At 35.0% G+C, this 17,129-nt stretch overlaps 1 protein-coding gene across 1 annotated transcript in view; it reads left to right on the plus strand.

Moving 5' to 3' along the window:
* The window catches only part of LOC114871410, a 333,803-nt gene that overhangs the window by 288,053 nt on the left and 28,621 nt on the right, over positions 1–17,129 (plus strand). The window contains exon 4 of the mRNA XM_046285039.1: positions 10,214–10,348. Within this exon, the coding sequence (XP_046140995.1) occupies positions 10,214–10,348 (135 nt within the window). The remainder of the gene's footprint in view (positions 1–10,213; positions 10,349–17,129) is intronic.

Genomic DNA, 17,129 nt, shown 5'->3' on the forward strand with positions numbered 1-17,129 from the left:
GGGAACAGGGACGGACCGGAATCCGAGAGCCCCGGGGATTGCTCGTAATAAGACGGGAGTGGCGTGGGAAATCTTGAACAAAGACTCGAATCTCGCGGTTGAGCGTTAATTCTTAAGTAACGAATTATTTCTGTGTTTCGAAGACGAAGAATCAGACCAGACGAGTCACTGATGTCGCAGTTATCTTAAAAATATTGAAAAATAATTTTCTATTTGCTTCGCCTTATATTATTCTATCAAATTCTCCATTTCGTTTCTTTTAAAACCTATCAAAAGACATTTATCAATCAGAATCTTATCCATGACAGGTCGATATATGGAACAAGAAATGGAAAATATTCCATTATTCTCAGGAAATGTAAGCTTATCTGAAGTCTCTTTCAATTTCTCAGTTCTGTTTCGTGATACAGAAAAATCAGAGAAAGCAAAAGCTTCGTTCTTCTTAGAAAAATATTTTATACTTTGAACAACGTTGACAGTAACGCGTATCGATGCTCCTTTACCTTCCGGTTAATGCAAATAAATCGCTAGACTTCTATTTGCCGAAGAAACTTAAGGACATTTGTCTCAGTGAGAATCTGAGAAATATCGATGCCATATTTACGGATTTAGAAGTGATGAGGGTAAACAGTGATCTATACAGGAATTTCTACCGTATGATAAATCTGATTTATTTTTCTTTTTTTCTGAATAGTTTTACATGCTATTATGCTATCATTGGAATTTGAATCTATTGCTTAAAATAATTCAGGAAAATTGAATTTATGCTGACCTTTAAGAAAGATTTTTAATTAAAATTGAAATTATTTTGGTATTTTTATTAATTAAACTTTACATTAAATTTGTACAATAATTAGAAAAAAAGAAATTTAATTAATCCTATTAAACGATAAATTCATACCATTTCAAAATTACCACAACTTCACAAAATTCCTCGATAATTGCATAAAAATTCATCAGAATATATGAAATTCACAGCATACCAAAATCAACACGATAAACTAGGAAATTCCTCCCTGAAGGGAATTTCAACATGAACATATCAAATTTGTACCATCCTAAAATTGTACCAATAAGCAACAAGGGATTCTTCTACAAACCAATGAAAATTTAACTCAATATATCTCGTTTATAAATATAAACAAATTCTTGATTATCCAACATAACTTAAACTGCAATGCAATATATCATTCCAAAATCAGCAACATTTTTCTTTTTAATCTGTTTAATTTATTTTATTTTAAATATACGATGAATAACATGAAATGAATGGAGGGGTTTGAACGCAAAATTTCATCCGTGTCATCGTCATCGTCCCACGGATCAATATAAAACTTGCTGTTCGCCATTATCGTCGTTCAATTACCAGCACGCGCGATCTGCCGCGAGTTTTGGCAAAGGACAGAAGCGGAAATTTATGCGAGCGATGCGAGTCAGTGGCCGGGTTACCCGATATAACGGGTAGCTTGCAATTTTGAAGGCAATTTAACTTGAACCGCAGCAGCAAGCGTAAGCTACGAGCAAATGTTTGCCGTGAAAATCGTTATAGTCTTTCCTTCGAAGCTCCTGGACAGAGTTTCACGTTCAAGCTAGCCTGTATATACTTAATATACTTACTCGCACCATCTTATGTCGACTTTCATATTTCCTGCTGGTACGTTCGTGATTAGGGTTAGTTGCCACTATGAATCTTGTGAAGTTTACTAATTCAACTTGTATAATATGTTAATTAAGGTGAATTTCTTGTCCCTGGAAGGTGGTAAGGTTGTTAGTTGTTTGGTTACTAGAAGATTAGGGTATCAACCCCTATTTAGGAAAGATGTTATGTTTCTGAACGAGATGAGTGGAAATAGAATGGTTTAAATTTCAATTTATCATTTTATTTTTATTTTAGATATACTAATTTAGAATGTAAAAATTTGAGTAGTTAGTGGTTTTATTTTATTTTAACTTTCCTTACATTACAAATGAAATGCATTAATTACAATTATTCTTCAATATAGTCGTTCAATGAAATTATGCAAATGAAATTATTATTAATTTTTTATATCTGTTCTTAATTCAAAAATTTAAAAAAATATCACTTGCATCCCTTTAGTTCTAAATAGTTCAATTTAGATCATCATTATAAATTCACATCCCTAATTTTAATTATTGATCTTTATTTTATTCTTGAAAATATTCAATATTTTCTCCAATATATTCATCGACCATTATCAGCGAACAACCCCTTCGAATATACTGTGTATACTCGTTCTTCGCAACCCCTTCCTCATCTCCTCTATGATGCGACAACAAAGTTCCACCCTTGTACGGAAAACTAGGAAAACCTAATATTTATTACGATATGAAGCAGGAAAATTTTACGCGTACCGACTGACTGAAGCATTCAACGCGCTGTCGCCACGTTCCTTTACCAACCCTCCGAGCCGTGCAAAGAGTAAACGTATACAACAGCCTCTCGCACAAATGCCTTCGCCTCTCTACACTTTATTCGTTATTTCCCCCCTTTCCCGTTTTCTGCTCTCGCGCTCCCCAACGAGGATGCGGATCATAACGGATATTTCAGTTCAGTCAGGAAGTTCACTTTAGCCTGCGACACAGCGGCTGCTCGCCAAGGGGTTGAAAACAGACCACGAGAAGCGAAGGTGTAGAGTGGGGGTGGGTGGGACGGCGACGAAATGCGTGATGGAAATAGCGCGTCGCTTGGAAATTGCGATTCCACGGCGACTGGCAACTGAAGGAGGAAAATTATGGCTATAGAGAGCAACGATGCTCGACGCTAGACACCCTGGATGATTTTCTCCCGGTGTTGATACGTAGGTGTGAATTGTATCTTCGTTAGGGGCACTTTTAGATACTCGTGGGAAATAATCGGTAGCTGCGGTTTGTTACGCTCATATTTCAGAAAGTTGTTTTCCGAAACTTCTGGATCATTATTATTGAAACGTATTCTCTCGTATTTCGATAGAGTGCTGCTTAATTTAATCGGATAGTCAAGGAGTATTTTGAACACTGTTAATGTTTTAGTAACATTATTAAAACGTGTTTGAATTGGTGTTTAATTTAATTTATTATTTGTCAAATCACTATAAAAATAAATCTTAAAATAAGAAAGCAGAGTTTTGGGATTAAAAAATTTGTAATTAATATTTTTTAACTCTTTCATTTCGAACTCAATACTATTTTTTATTTTAAATTATCTCTTGTTAAAGTGGATTAAAAATAAATTGAACTGTAAAATATTAATAATCCATATTATCATTCATCCAATACGTTAAATTAATGGAAAAAATACATTTATTATTTAACTATGTTTACATTATTTTTTCTCTGTATTTTTTTTTAGAAATTGTGTCACATATTAGTTCATTGAGTTATTGTTCTTTGAAGATAAAAATAAATATTTGTAAACAAGTATTTTTCTCCTCAACTATTACTTTATTCAAGCAGAGGTTCTATTATAAAAATATACAAAAATTATTGGATTATTGAATTATAAATACTCTCCCTGCAATAATTATTCTACTGTAATTAAACTTTCATTATTGTGCTAAATGACCATATCACACTGTTATTCCACTAACAAAGATCCTTTACCGAAACCTACACACAATGTTTACCGATGAGCCTATACGAGGTTAGATTACACGTATTAGTAGTTCTTTTGACCGACGTTCGATTATCGATCGACAGGAAGGGTTAGTTCCGAAGGCAACGCCTTGTCGAGTTAGGTTGCAGCTTCGAAAATCTACGACTTAGCTGGTGCACGAGAAGCCCGAGCAGACGGATTAAAGAGGATTTCTTCGTTCTCTACCTTTTTCTCGAGCTTCGATCGAGTTGGATTTCCGTTTCGAAAGTCCAAACTTTCAGACAGTATCGAGAAGCTAGGATTTTAGTGACCGGGTATCGCGATCAGTTCTACTGTCGGGTCGATTTTGGTCCCGAGAAATTTTTAATCCTCGGACAGTCCAACCCTCCAAAGGTGGATTTGCCAGAGTTTATTTTCAAAGTTTAAATTGTAAGCTTTTCATCGCTACCTTACGTTATTATTAAGAAAAATTAACTTTTAAATTTCAAATTATCTATGTAGTACCTTAAATTATTATTATAAATAGTTAATTGTCAAATTTCAAATTTTCTATTTGCCACCTTGCGTTATTATTAAAAATAGTTAATTATCAAATTTAATTATTTGAGTGTACCTAATTTACATTGACCCCCTCAGGATTCAAAGTATCAATAAATAAATTCTGACCCTGTTTGTAATATTTATCGTGACAAAAAGGTTAAACTCCTTAATTCATATAAAATTTAACGATCAAGGTAAATGAAGCATGAAATCGCAGCTTCTATGGGTCCATCGATCACCAAGCCACGATGTGACACGCTCCATAGAATTCTATTCAAAGAAATATGGTATCCATGGCCCTCCTTGAAAGCTCGAATAAATATATTCACGAGGATTCAATCTTTCGTCACGGCTCTTTACACACACCTACACGAACATCTTTGTCGCTCCTCTAAGCAGACCGGAAGTTTCGTGGAAACGAGTTACCTGCTCTTTTACCTTGCACTTTGCACTGTTCATAGAAGAAAATTCAGTTTCACAGGGAATTCTCGGTTGCCTATCGTCCACCGTCCTTCGACTATGTCACTCTGTGCTTTTACTGCGTTTGATAAAGACGAATCGTCGGACGAGAAACATAGGGAGAAGTCTAGGAAAAAGGGGGAAGGTTAAGAGGGATGAAAAGGACGAGGCTGGACAAAAGTTATCGTCAGGTCTGTTGGGACGAAAAGAACTCGTTGACTGCTTTGAAACAGAGAATCGATGAATAGTTTGACTGCTCACCTTGTGAATGTAATTTTAAAGTTATACTTGCTTGTCAATTTTTTGAATACTTGATTTCGATGGTGTTTTGAAATTTGATTAAAGGATAATTGTAAGTAGGTATATTAGATATTTCTCAGCTGAACAAAAATTAATTAATTCTTAATTGATTACAAATTGCAAAAATAATAGTTTCTTTTAATTTTTTTTAAATGATACGTACCGTATATATATTTATTTTTAAATAAGATATTGCACATTGCATTGAATTTAATTGATATAATTTAATTTAAATTGATGTAGTGTACATTGAAATACTCTTATGTTATGAAATCATGTTAGACTTCAATATTCAAAAACCCACTATTTGAAGTATCTGATGATCATTCCAAAGCACTTATTTTCTACAAAACGTTTCAGAAACCCCAGTTTGTTTATAGAACACGTTGAACATCGTGCTTGTTATGGTTTCGATCAAAGATACGCGTACGTCTCGCATCTAGAAACTGGATCAGAAAATGGAGAGCTTCTAATACAAGGCGGAGAGAAGACGGAGCTTGTCCATTGTACTCTCTGGAACGCATTACCTGTGCATCTATATACGTTCTCGTATGCTTGATGCAGGATTCTCGATGATCCGAAATGTAATCTAGTAAGGCTCTCCGCCGTGTGTGTTCTCTACTTATCGAAAAGCCATAACTCGGGAACGATCGTACCAGCAAGATCCAATCTGCGACCGTATATAATCGTGTACAGAAAGCTGTACGAAAATGTAGTCCGGGAAAATAATGGATCTTCGTCAGCGCAAACTTTGGAAATCATATTTGCATCGTAAAACCTTGATCAAATCAATGCATCAATTTATAGAATGATGGTATGCTAATTTCTGAAATGTTTGGAAATTATACCTTAAAATTTCTGAACTGGTTATTCCATTTGATTAACTTCAAGTTATTAATTTATGAAATTTTAGAAATTTGAACGCTAATAATCGATACACCATGCAATAAGTAATAAAATATATCTCGTACTCTAAAAAAATAAAATTTTCAATGCTTTTATATTTAAAAATAAGAATTTTGAAAGGATCAAATTGAAAATTGCTTTAGAAAACTAAGATTCCTAGTGTTGTAGTATTTCGCCGTACAAGTAGCCAGTCTATACAACTTGAAATTAACATCAAAGACCGTGGAAATTCTTTTTTCTCTATGACCGGTATATGTCGGAGTATCGAGTACGGATGCAGCAAACGAAGCGAATTTTTCCGGCAGCAAAGTCAGCGAAATAATTAAGGCAAAGCCAGCCGCGGATGCGGAAAAAGCACGCATCCTGGTATACAGCATGTGGAAACGTGCGAGTTACGAGGCGAAAAATTCCCGGAAAAATTCTGACGCGAAAGGAAACCCATCCTAGTCCCTGGTTTCCGATCTCCCGCAAAATAAGAAACTCGCGAACAGCCTCAAAGAAACGTCAGACGATGCGGTTGTATCTTCTCTGCCCTCTCCTATTACGCATATATGCAATTTCTACTTCGTTCAGAATGTAAAATGAATGTTTCATCGGCAATATAAGCAATTCTGTCAGAAATCCTAAAACGACGATGATGCAAAAGAAAAATAGGAGGCTCAATTTTAATTTAATCTTATATTTCATATTGCTTTCATTTTCTAAATTTTACATGAAACCCTTTCATTTCAAAATTATACATTTTACTTTAGATTAATGTCCTTGTACATCTTTTGTAAATTTGGGTCAAAATTGACTCAGGTTCCTCTGTTCAAGCGTGAATTTTTCAATCAATCTTTTTCAATCTTCAAGTTACCATTTCAAATATCTTTTATTATTTTATTTCAATAACCACACTGATAACGTATTTTACTCTCATCGATAAGAGAACGAATGATCGTTTTCCATAAGAGAAACAAAGGAAGGGAAATATCCAGGAGGTATCTCCCTTCATCTTCTTTTTCTGATGGTCGTTAAATGATAGCGAAGGTGGGACCGAGGGGTAGAATAAAGGAAACGGGTGCGATCGTCTATAAAGAGCGATCGTAAAGTGGCGAACGTCACTTAAAGGGTCTTCGAGGTTCTATTACTTTGAGAGAAGCAGCACTCTATGCTATTACCAATACACGAAATAAAAGCGTTACGCGGCAGGTCACGGGCTCGCACTCGGCCTTACTTTCGTTACTGTCGCTGATTCTCTTCTTCTGTTCCGTTTTCTTCCACTTGTTCGATGCTCGATCGTCGTCTATCGGGCTGGCGGCTCGTTTCCCACCTACAAAGTGCCATTCGATCGGCCGCGATCCATTAAGGAAGGCCAAATATCGCTTTATCGACTCGCGACCTCCATTCTTGAAAGCGTTTTTAATGGAACGGATCCTCTTCATCGTTGCCGCGACGCGACATCTTCGCTTTTCCTCCTCTGGAAACCTAAGTTTTCGCCTTCATCTTTCGGCTTTATTGATTTTATGATTTAGGGGTGGATCTATCGATTTCGAGGTTGGTTACTGTAATTAATTTATTAAAGACAGATTTTTTGATAATTCCACTGGAAATTGTTAATATCTGGACATAATTTTAAACTCCAGTATTTTTTATTTTTTGTCTATTGTATTAGTTGCTAATTACAGTTTGAAAATTGCTAATTTCGTTAGGAAAATTTCCACACATTATATTTTAAGTAATTTTTTTCCATATAAAATTAATTTTGAAGCGACCATCAAAAGTTTAAGTTGAAACACTACTTCCCAACACTTTGAGCTCACTTTCATAAAATTTAGATTTCTGTAAAAACAAATTAATTTTTGAGCTCTAATTAATAATTTGGATTTAATAAGATTTGCGCAGAACGTCAATTAAAAATTTAAGAAAAGTAATTAATAATTATTTTGTTCATAGATAAATTAAATATGGATACAGAAAGACAGGTTTGATATTAAATTTTTAATGCAGGTCTTGTTACTTTTTCCACCACATACATAGTCACCGGATTAAAACGGAAATCCATCGCGTCTTTTACTTTGATACTCAATATTTGTATTTAACAGGGAAAATATATATATAAGTAATTTCATCTGTACCGAGAATGAATAAAACGTATCTTGGATTGAACATTTATATCGTTTCGGTTTTTGATCGACAGAGAATTCAGCTTCGATCGAAATTGGATATCAACTTCGCGATTTAATTTTCACTTGTACCCTTCCTATATGTATTTGTTTTAATTGAACAATTTTCTGACTGAAAGCTAAACTTTTACTGTATATTGTATCAAATTTATACACAATATGTTCTATTCGCGAATCTAATATTTCGTTGAATGAATTCCGGAAAAATTTTTTCCAATTAATAGATACGGAAATACAGTTTATATATGAAGAGTAAATTGAGAGTGCTGTAATTAATGTTCAAATTCAGCAATGTTTGAATGAAAATAAATTACTATTAACATTAATTGGTCTGTCCAAATTAAGAATGAATGTAATTTAATTAACTCTCGGTCGGCGGACCATGGAGAGAGCCACAATTTTAACATAACTTATTTCATATTATTTTCATTTTCCAAATTTTGTTTAAAAGTTATTATTAGTCAGTATCACTCAAATTATTCAAAATTATATAAAATATAAAATACTCAATTTTTTTTTTTTTTTACTCTGATCGATGGATTATTTCACAACGATAATAGCAGTTCCCAGTTTTCCCTCGTTTAAAACACGATCGGTCTTAGTTACGAAACGATATTCAGTTTCGAAGCAGCACGGAAGGAAAAAAAATACGAGGTGTAATTAAAATAGCAGACTTTTGTAATCGATAACACTTCACGGATGTTTCCATCCAATTTCTGAAGCAAAGCGATCGGTGGATCCTAATACAGGGAAATGGAGAAGTTCCCTCTGACGAGCGATTTAACGAGCGTATCATAATCCTTCGTTAAATGGCGGCCATCATTAAGCCGCGATATTGCATGCTGAATTTTACGGAATTTCAGAACCACCCTCGTAATTACAACCCATTTCGTAGTTCCTTGAAAATCATTGATCAAAACCTGCACCAGACGCGAACAATCTTTTCCTCTTTTTTATTCTAACTCACCAGACGTTCTTGGTGTTTCCTCGGGTATACAAGTGTAATTCGAAAGTTTTTATTCCCCTTAAGATATATTATACCTATTGCCATACTTTTTATCTACGTGGTTCAATTTTGAAATACTTTCGAGGAGTTGGAAAAGATTAAAAAGTTCTTAACGTGAAAAGGAAGCCGGGAAAGTTTTCTTTTCGAGTAAAAGCGATGAAAATTATTGGAAAAATGTGGACATATTACGTTAACTGTTCTTTGTAATAAAATTAAAAAGGCTACAAAAGTAGTGTAATATAGTGTAATTAATTTTGTTTTAATTAAATTTTTTTCGTTATTGCTTTAATCGCAAAGCAGCAAATGCTGTTATTGCTATGATCAATTCAAACCTTTTTAATTTCTGATCGCAGAAGTTTGCAAATTTTAGATTTGCAAGATCGATGACCCATTTCGCAATCTTCTACAAGATTTCTTATCAACTTAATCCCGATTCAAAGGGATTACAGCAAACACGTTGAACGAAATTTCCCTTTTTCTAAATTCCTTGCACTGATCTAATCCTTCTGGTTGAAGCTGTTCCGGAAACGGAAGGGAGCATGTAATAGAAGGTGAAATAGTTGGAGAAGAGGTGAATGAAGGAAACGAACGAAATCGTGGCAGGATTTTAACGCAGATTCTTGTGGGGAAACAGGTCGAACAAATAGCCATGCTGGATTTCTTAGGTGGTATTTCTTTTCCTTAGTAATTTACAGCGTTAAATCACGCTGCTAAATCTTGGCGATTTTTATATTCCGTTTTATTTTGTTCTCTGGCTGCCCCCGTAAATCGCGTGAAAGCGAGATTAATGTGGAATATCCGTTGAAAAGGCTCAAAGGGAGCGTGGAATGTACGAAAAAACCTGGGAAAAGAAGAATTTTATTTAAAAAGACAATGAGGGTGTTAACAGCCAGATAAACTGAAATATGTACCATAAATTTTTAAACATACTTATCATTCTTCATCATTCTTATTTTAATTTAATGAATATATTATCTACCTACTAATTTATAATTTAGAGGTATAATTTTCCGAAGAAAAATAATGACCAATTATAAAATAGGTTTATTTTGTTCATTAGAAAAATTAAAACACGAATTCAAACTTTTAAGTTCTAAATTATAGGATAGGTCAACAAAGGTTCTGTCCTGCTGTCCAAGGGTTCAAGTAATTAAATAAAAATCAAATTTATAGGATTTAATTTTATATAAATAAATGACAGAAAAATGTTGGTTGTTCTAACATCGTCTTTTTCTTTTTTTTCAGGGTTTGCCACAAACACCAGCTGGCGGAGTCGGTGGAAAAGGAAGCGGAAGTGCTGGCGCCGGTTCTGGTATGGTCAATGGTTCTGGTGCCGATCATCAGGATATTCGTGACGGTGCTGCTATAAACCCAGAACACGTAAGTGTATAATCTAATTTTCACTTGATTCGATCTTGCTGGCACAAATTTTAGCTTTTCGTTATCATCAAGGCGTAACAAGTGTGTAAAATATTAATAATCTAATCTAATAATCTGCACTAATCTCTATTTCCTGTAAAAATATTTAAACTACTAATAATTTAATCCACTAATCTTAAATCATTTTTATTCCCTAAAAAGAATGTTTAAAATACTTAAAAAGTTAATACTCGAAGAAGACCCAATATTAAGACCAAAACTATTAATCAAATTAAAAAAATGTATAGTATAAATTTCTACATGAAAGGATTAATTGATGAAAAAGATATCTCGTTGATCAGACCCGTTCAGAAAATCGATCTTGAAGAAATTTCATAGTGCTTTCAAGCGGTACTACGAAAGGTGATAGCTTCGAAAAAGCGAAAAAAGCGACCAAGTTCTCAACTGGCCGAGCAAGAACAAATCGTTGCCGTTCCTTCGTCGATGATTGCCGTTACTGTTCTTCGAAACTTCCTTGAAAGCGCCTTCACGAGGAAAGTTTCCCAGTGAAAGCAACAAAGTGAGTCATTCACTGTGCCAGCGGGCATTGTTTGCTTTCTTTCATCTTATTTCGCGGCCACCAGCTTCATGTCGCCGGATATCAGCTTCTATGGGAAAATAGAAAGAAAAAGCCATCGATGTACCAGGAAATGCCTGAGGAAAATTCTTGCAATTACTCACCAGCTGAGAGGGTAACTCATAATGATTCTCATTTGAATCATTCATCTTCGTCAGCTTTCTATTTAATAGAAAAATTTTTATTTTGCTGTTTTAATTTTGCAGCCATTTCCAATTATTTCCTTGTAAAATTAATATAACATTTTTGCAATTTCTATGGACAACCTGAGTCGTTTATGTTCACGACTAATTTTTTTTACTATTGTTGGCTTTCAAAAAATCTGAAAAGATTTTGAGATAATTAAAAAGGCTCTACCTGAATATATAATCGTTTCTTGAGCCAAATGCTTAAAGGATTAATGAGGAAAAATGAATATTTGGTAGGAAGTTCAGAAAAGTAGAACTACTTAGAATTTTGCTTAGATTCTTTATTCTTCTAATTATTCAATTATCTATGTTAAAACGATACCATAATTTATAAATGTATAAACATCAAGCTTCGGCAATGATACAATAAGTCATACAGTAAAAACCAGAGACAATATGGAATTAAAAAATAAATAAATTGAATTGAATCGATCAGATACATATTTCCCGTGGGATATATAGAAACGCGACTCGCTTGTTTGCGTAGCAATATGGCGATTTGAATTTGATCGTGGCGAGCAAAGCTGTCCATCGATTCGATGAACAGGATTTAAAAAAGTCCGGAAGACAGTTGAATCGGAAATCGATCTGGACGTAGCCGGGAAATCCAGGAATTAAGCGATTACTTCCGAAGTTAACCATTGTTTCAAACGGTCGATCAATCGAGTCTCCTCCTCCTATCGCGAGTTCTCTCTTCTCGTTTGATTTTCACGCGTTGATCCATTCGCACGGAATTAAAACCTTTATCTGCGTTTCTCCGCCTGCTTCGTCGAGCTTCCAGCAACGGTAACGAGACTCGAAACGGCTTGGCCAGAAAAATGCTGGACCGATTTCGCTACGATGCTCATGGAATACTCATCGATCCGTTTGTTTCGGAATCCGTTCGCTGTCCGTCCGATAAGCCACGTCAATTTTTGCATCGTCTGCTTGTACAGCCCTTCCCTTTACCGGAGCTTCCCGATAATACCAGCTCTGCCTTTTTCATCTGCTTTCGTTACCTTCGATTCTCTTCCCTCGTTCCTCTCGTTTGCGTGCATTTCCGTTTCCGTTTACCTTTCCCGGAGAAGATTAGAAGGATCTCTCGGTTTCATTTATTGCTTGCTTTCGGATGATACTGTATCTTCTTTGATCTTTTTTTTTATTGTTGTTCAGTTTATGGTACAGTTATTGGTGAAATATTTATGTAGACATTTTTATTTATTCTTGGGACTCTCTCCATGGTCCGCTGTCCAAGGGTTCTTAAGCTTTAATTTAACATATTACGAGGGTTATTTTATAGTATTTTTATGTCATCAAATCATGTAAAAACACGACAACAATTTAATTATTTTTTTTTTTTCGTTGTTTATTACAAGGCTACAGGTGTTCATGCAAATTGATTTTTTTAAATTAATCGAAAATATCATTCCATTTTTCACACTGCACATAAAGATTGAATACAATATTTTCATACGTCATGAATAGATAATTTTTTACGTTTTTATATTTTTCTGTTTCATTTTTTAGAAGCAGACTATTATATCTTTTTTTCATATCTTCATTTCTCCTATCACTTGACTCTTTCATTTCATCCTTTCGTTTTTGGTTCGAACGTTTTTGGCTTTTTTCTTTCGTAACGATGAAAGTATTTTGGATTTTCAACGAAGAGCTATCGATTTACATGAGATGGCAGAAAAAGAGCTCTCCTTCGTCAATCCCCAGGATGGTTATATGGATTCTATAATCGAAAGCCCAGATAGAGGAGGAGGAAAATGAGAGGGGATGCAGTCGAATATTTCATCTACGTCGAGAGACGAGAAGTTTTAGCAAGTCATTGTACCTCTGAGGTAATATTTCTGTATGACGAATTCCTTGATTTCTCGAGAAAAATTGTTATAGAATCCGGTAACCAAAGATAGGGAAAATATTATGAATACTTTACATACTTTTCCATCGTTATGTTGATCAAAAATGTTTTTATTAACCATGTTTCCAATTTAACAAAGTTCAATAATTGATTCTATTTTTAGAATATACAATAAAAAAATGAATTCTTTATTTCAGTAATAATCAACAAAAGCATCTTAACAAAATTCCATAATTTAAAATAAGAAACTTAAAGGTAGTTATTTTGACTGCTTGATAATTCTAGTGTTAAGATGGATGAAGTCATGTCATTAAACAGTATTAGAATATTTTCTTCGTTATCTAAGAGAGATTATGTTCTAACAGTCACGAAAATTACTTGACAGGCGTATATCGACAGCAGTGTACTCGAGAGGACAGAAATTGCTTGCACAATCGTCAGTTCGTGAGACCTGAGTATTCTCAGGAATTCTCCTATTAAGGAATTAGTGAGCGTGCTTAACAGGGGGGAAGTACGATGCAACTTCACAGTCAGCGTGGTTTCCGGCTAACTGCCCTACTCAGATAAGCTGAAACCTAGGAAACTCCTACGAAGACGCGATTAAGTCTCGGTGCAGTTGCTTAGGCTACGTTTTAGTTTGAAAATTAACTGCTGAAGGCAAATTTTAACGCGTTAACTTCTCATATAGGTCCCCTATGAGCTGCATTCAATATTCATTCTAAACAAATATATAAAAGAAAGGAATTTGTTAGGATCATTAATTAAAATTGATTAATTTTTAGAATATTTTTCATGGGTAATTAATAAAATCGGAGTTCTAATTATTGAGCACAGTACGTTTCTCTGCGGAAAATGGTGATATAGGAGAAATAGAAATTCTGAAAACGTTAATTTTGGCGATATAGATACTAAAAGTTATTTAAAAAAAGAAATTACATAATTTTGTATTATTAGATGTTACAACATTTAATATACAATTAAGAAATACGAGTAATAAAATATCAATTCAAATTTTCCTGCGTAAATGTTTGTATGTAAGTGGTGGGGAGCAGCAGACCTATGTTTACATGCAGCATCTCTACTCCTGTATTGTCATTCTCCACAGAACCGCCGAGGGGGAACGACGTGAGCTCAGGTAAGGAGAGACGTACCGTGCTCGGTACTGTACACACAACTTTTAACATTATATTCTACTTATTAGCAAGTAATAATATTACAATATTATCGGATATTGATACATCGCGTAGTTATAATATTCTACAAACTTGAAACTAAATAAAATTCAATTTTTCCGATTCAATTATTACCCAAACCTACGGAACATATACAGAAATACTTAAACTAAAATTAGGCATTAAAATTTTCAACACAAAAGTCTTTTATATATTAACAAAAAATAGTATTTAACAGAACATCTTAGAGTTTGGAATTATATTCAACAAACCAGAATATATTGAATTGATTTTCATAGGCTGCCACGAAAATGACTGAAATTCCAAAAGCTATCGCATTTAACGAATATCCAGCGAGTTGTCTTCCGGACAATTATTCGCGAACGCGGGCAGATTTTTAAGCGGGAACATTTACGTCCTAAAAGCCATCCGTCTCGAAAGTAGTCTGAACAGCGAGCAGCCGGAAAATTAGTCGACGACATTCACGGGGGACCGGAAGTACCAAACGACGGCCAACGTGGCTCCGCTTGGCGGAGCACGTACACATCCGTCGACGTTTTATTTCGCTGGTCGTGCGCCACTGGTTGAACACCGCGAGGAAAAAACTAATTCCGTAATTGCGATTCAAATTTCTTTGCAGCCGAGGTAGGCATCCACCGCACGTTATTCTTTCTTTCGACTTTCCACATTTCCTTCGTCTTTCCACAAACCTTTGTTCACCTACTTCCTCTTCTTTTTTCTTTTGGCACAACGGAAGCTGCACTTCTCCTCGCGTTCGTTTCATCTTATTTCTTTCAACGAACTTCTATCTTACTCCCTTGTTTTTTACTCGTTTCTTTCACTACGTTTTGCCTTTCGGGTTGTTTTTGTAGGAGGGTTTTTCTTGTTTATTTCACTCTGTTCTTGTTGCTTCAGGTCGCTCACTTTTGTTCCATTCCTGGGCTGGTACGTTTCTGTCGTACATTTTCTTTTGTCATTTTCTCCTAACCGTGTTCTCTTGTTTTTCTTTTATCGGGAGTTTTGCGACACATTCGAATGAATACTGGGAGAATCATTGGTGACCCAAATTACGAATTATAATTGAATAATTAGAGAAAATTTTCAATGTAGGATAACAGGTGGAAAATTGAAGTGATTGTATTTTGAATAATTATACAAAAAATTGCAATCTAGATTTTCAATGAATTAATTTTTTTCCAAAATTAAAATTGATAAAGAAAAACTTACAACCTAAGAGCCAATCAATATTTTAAAAACTTATTATATTAAAATATCACATTTTTGTAAGTATAATAATACAATTTTTATTATTTTTATTGAAAACAGAACCAATCAGTTATACCAAAATAATTAACAGCTAAAAGAGTTCCAATAGCTTTAATGAAAAACGAGTTATAATTAATCGAAATGATATAAAGCTTTTTTTTTTTCGCGAACAAAGCTTTGTGATCGAGTGTCTCTGCCACATGAAAGGAAACAGCTTTACGCTTCTCCAGCCCGCTTTCCATGCATTTTAATCGCATCTCGCGACATCCGACATGGTCCGGGAACACACAAGGGTTCCTGGGCGTGCACCGTGCGCCGACGAAAGAGTGTTGAACGTTTTATTAAGCCGGATGTACAAAAACCACGAAAGAAGGAGAAGAACATGCTGGCGCGCTCGAGCGAAATGAATAGAAAAGAAAGAAAGACTCAACGCGGTGTAACAAAAGGGGATCCTGGTGGCGCGCGGCTTTGAATTCATCCTCTTTTCGAATCCCTACCAACCCCTCTATTTTCTCTAGCGCATTGCTCGCTATATTTTTTTTTCCTTCCCACTTCTTCGAGGCTGTGGAATATGGAAAGCGTCGGAAAATGCTCGCCACTTTCGTGTCCGTTTTCCTCGCGCGAATTCAAAGGCGATCACCAGCTCGCTTTATTAAAGCGTTAAAACCGGGTATTAAGAGGTGACTTGGCTGAGATGTGCTTCAGGTTACGACGAAATTCTTGAATTAAATATAACAAGAATTTTATTCAATGGAAGATTGGGTGGGAATAAAAGGGCTTGGTGATTTTGAATTTTTGTTAGTCTGTTTGAATAATTTTTCTCTACATAATGAAATATAACAAAATTGTTAATTTTTTGGCAAAAGAGTTATAGAAAAATAATTTTAAGGGACTTGTTGTCAAATGACTGCAACATGTGTAAAATATGGATAAAAATACAGTAAACTTTCGTTATATTGCCAGGTGATCTCCCAGTATCATTGCCTATAAAAATAATACACTTCTATCTTTTGTTTTCCTGTGCGAAGGGAAGCTCAGAAGCTTGGAAAATGTTCAGCCCTTACTGTCTGCGGTAATATAACGAGAGTTTACTGTATATTGAAAATGAAATTTGTCCTTTTTCCACTATTCCTTAACGTCTTTTATTAAATTACAACAAAATTACAGGAGATGGATGAAAATCTCTTGAATACTCTTTATCAGCACTCTCACGACGCATTCGTTAGTCGATGAAATCCCTGGTCGTACGATAAGGCAGGAACATTTAAAATTCCATTAAGTCACCGGAAAAGAAGGAACGATAAGATTACTGGACAAAAGGGCACGCGAGCCTGTTAGCCGGTAAAATTTCCCGTGTCGTGCCTTTACTCGACGGCTCGTAAACTGCAATCTCTGACCAGCGTCGTTTCGTATTTTCCTAGCCACCGTTGGAAAATTTGTTATCGTGATCGCTTCGACCCCTCGTTCCATCCAATTTTCCCGGGATGGAAGGCGTGCTCGCCTTTCTTGAAACGAAACCATCGCATAGTCCGACGTGAAAATCACACTTTCAAAGGATAATTAGATTTCATAATAATTGGGTTTTGGTTAAATGAGGTTGCGTGCTTCTTCCATGTGTAAATCATGCCCTTAACTTAATCCAAAATTAAGCTCTATTCTCATCGAAAATTATTGAAATTCACGAACTATTTTC

Source organism: Osmia bicornis, chromosome 3 (genome assembly GCF_907164935.1).
Source record: "Osmia bicornis bicornis chromosome 3, iOsmBic2.1, whole genome shotgun sequence".
Classification (NCBI taxonomy): domain Eukaryota; kingdom Metazoa; phylum Arthropoda; class Insecta; order Hymenoptera; family Megachilidae; genus Osmia; species Osmia bicornis.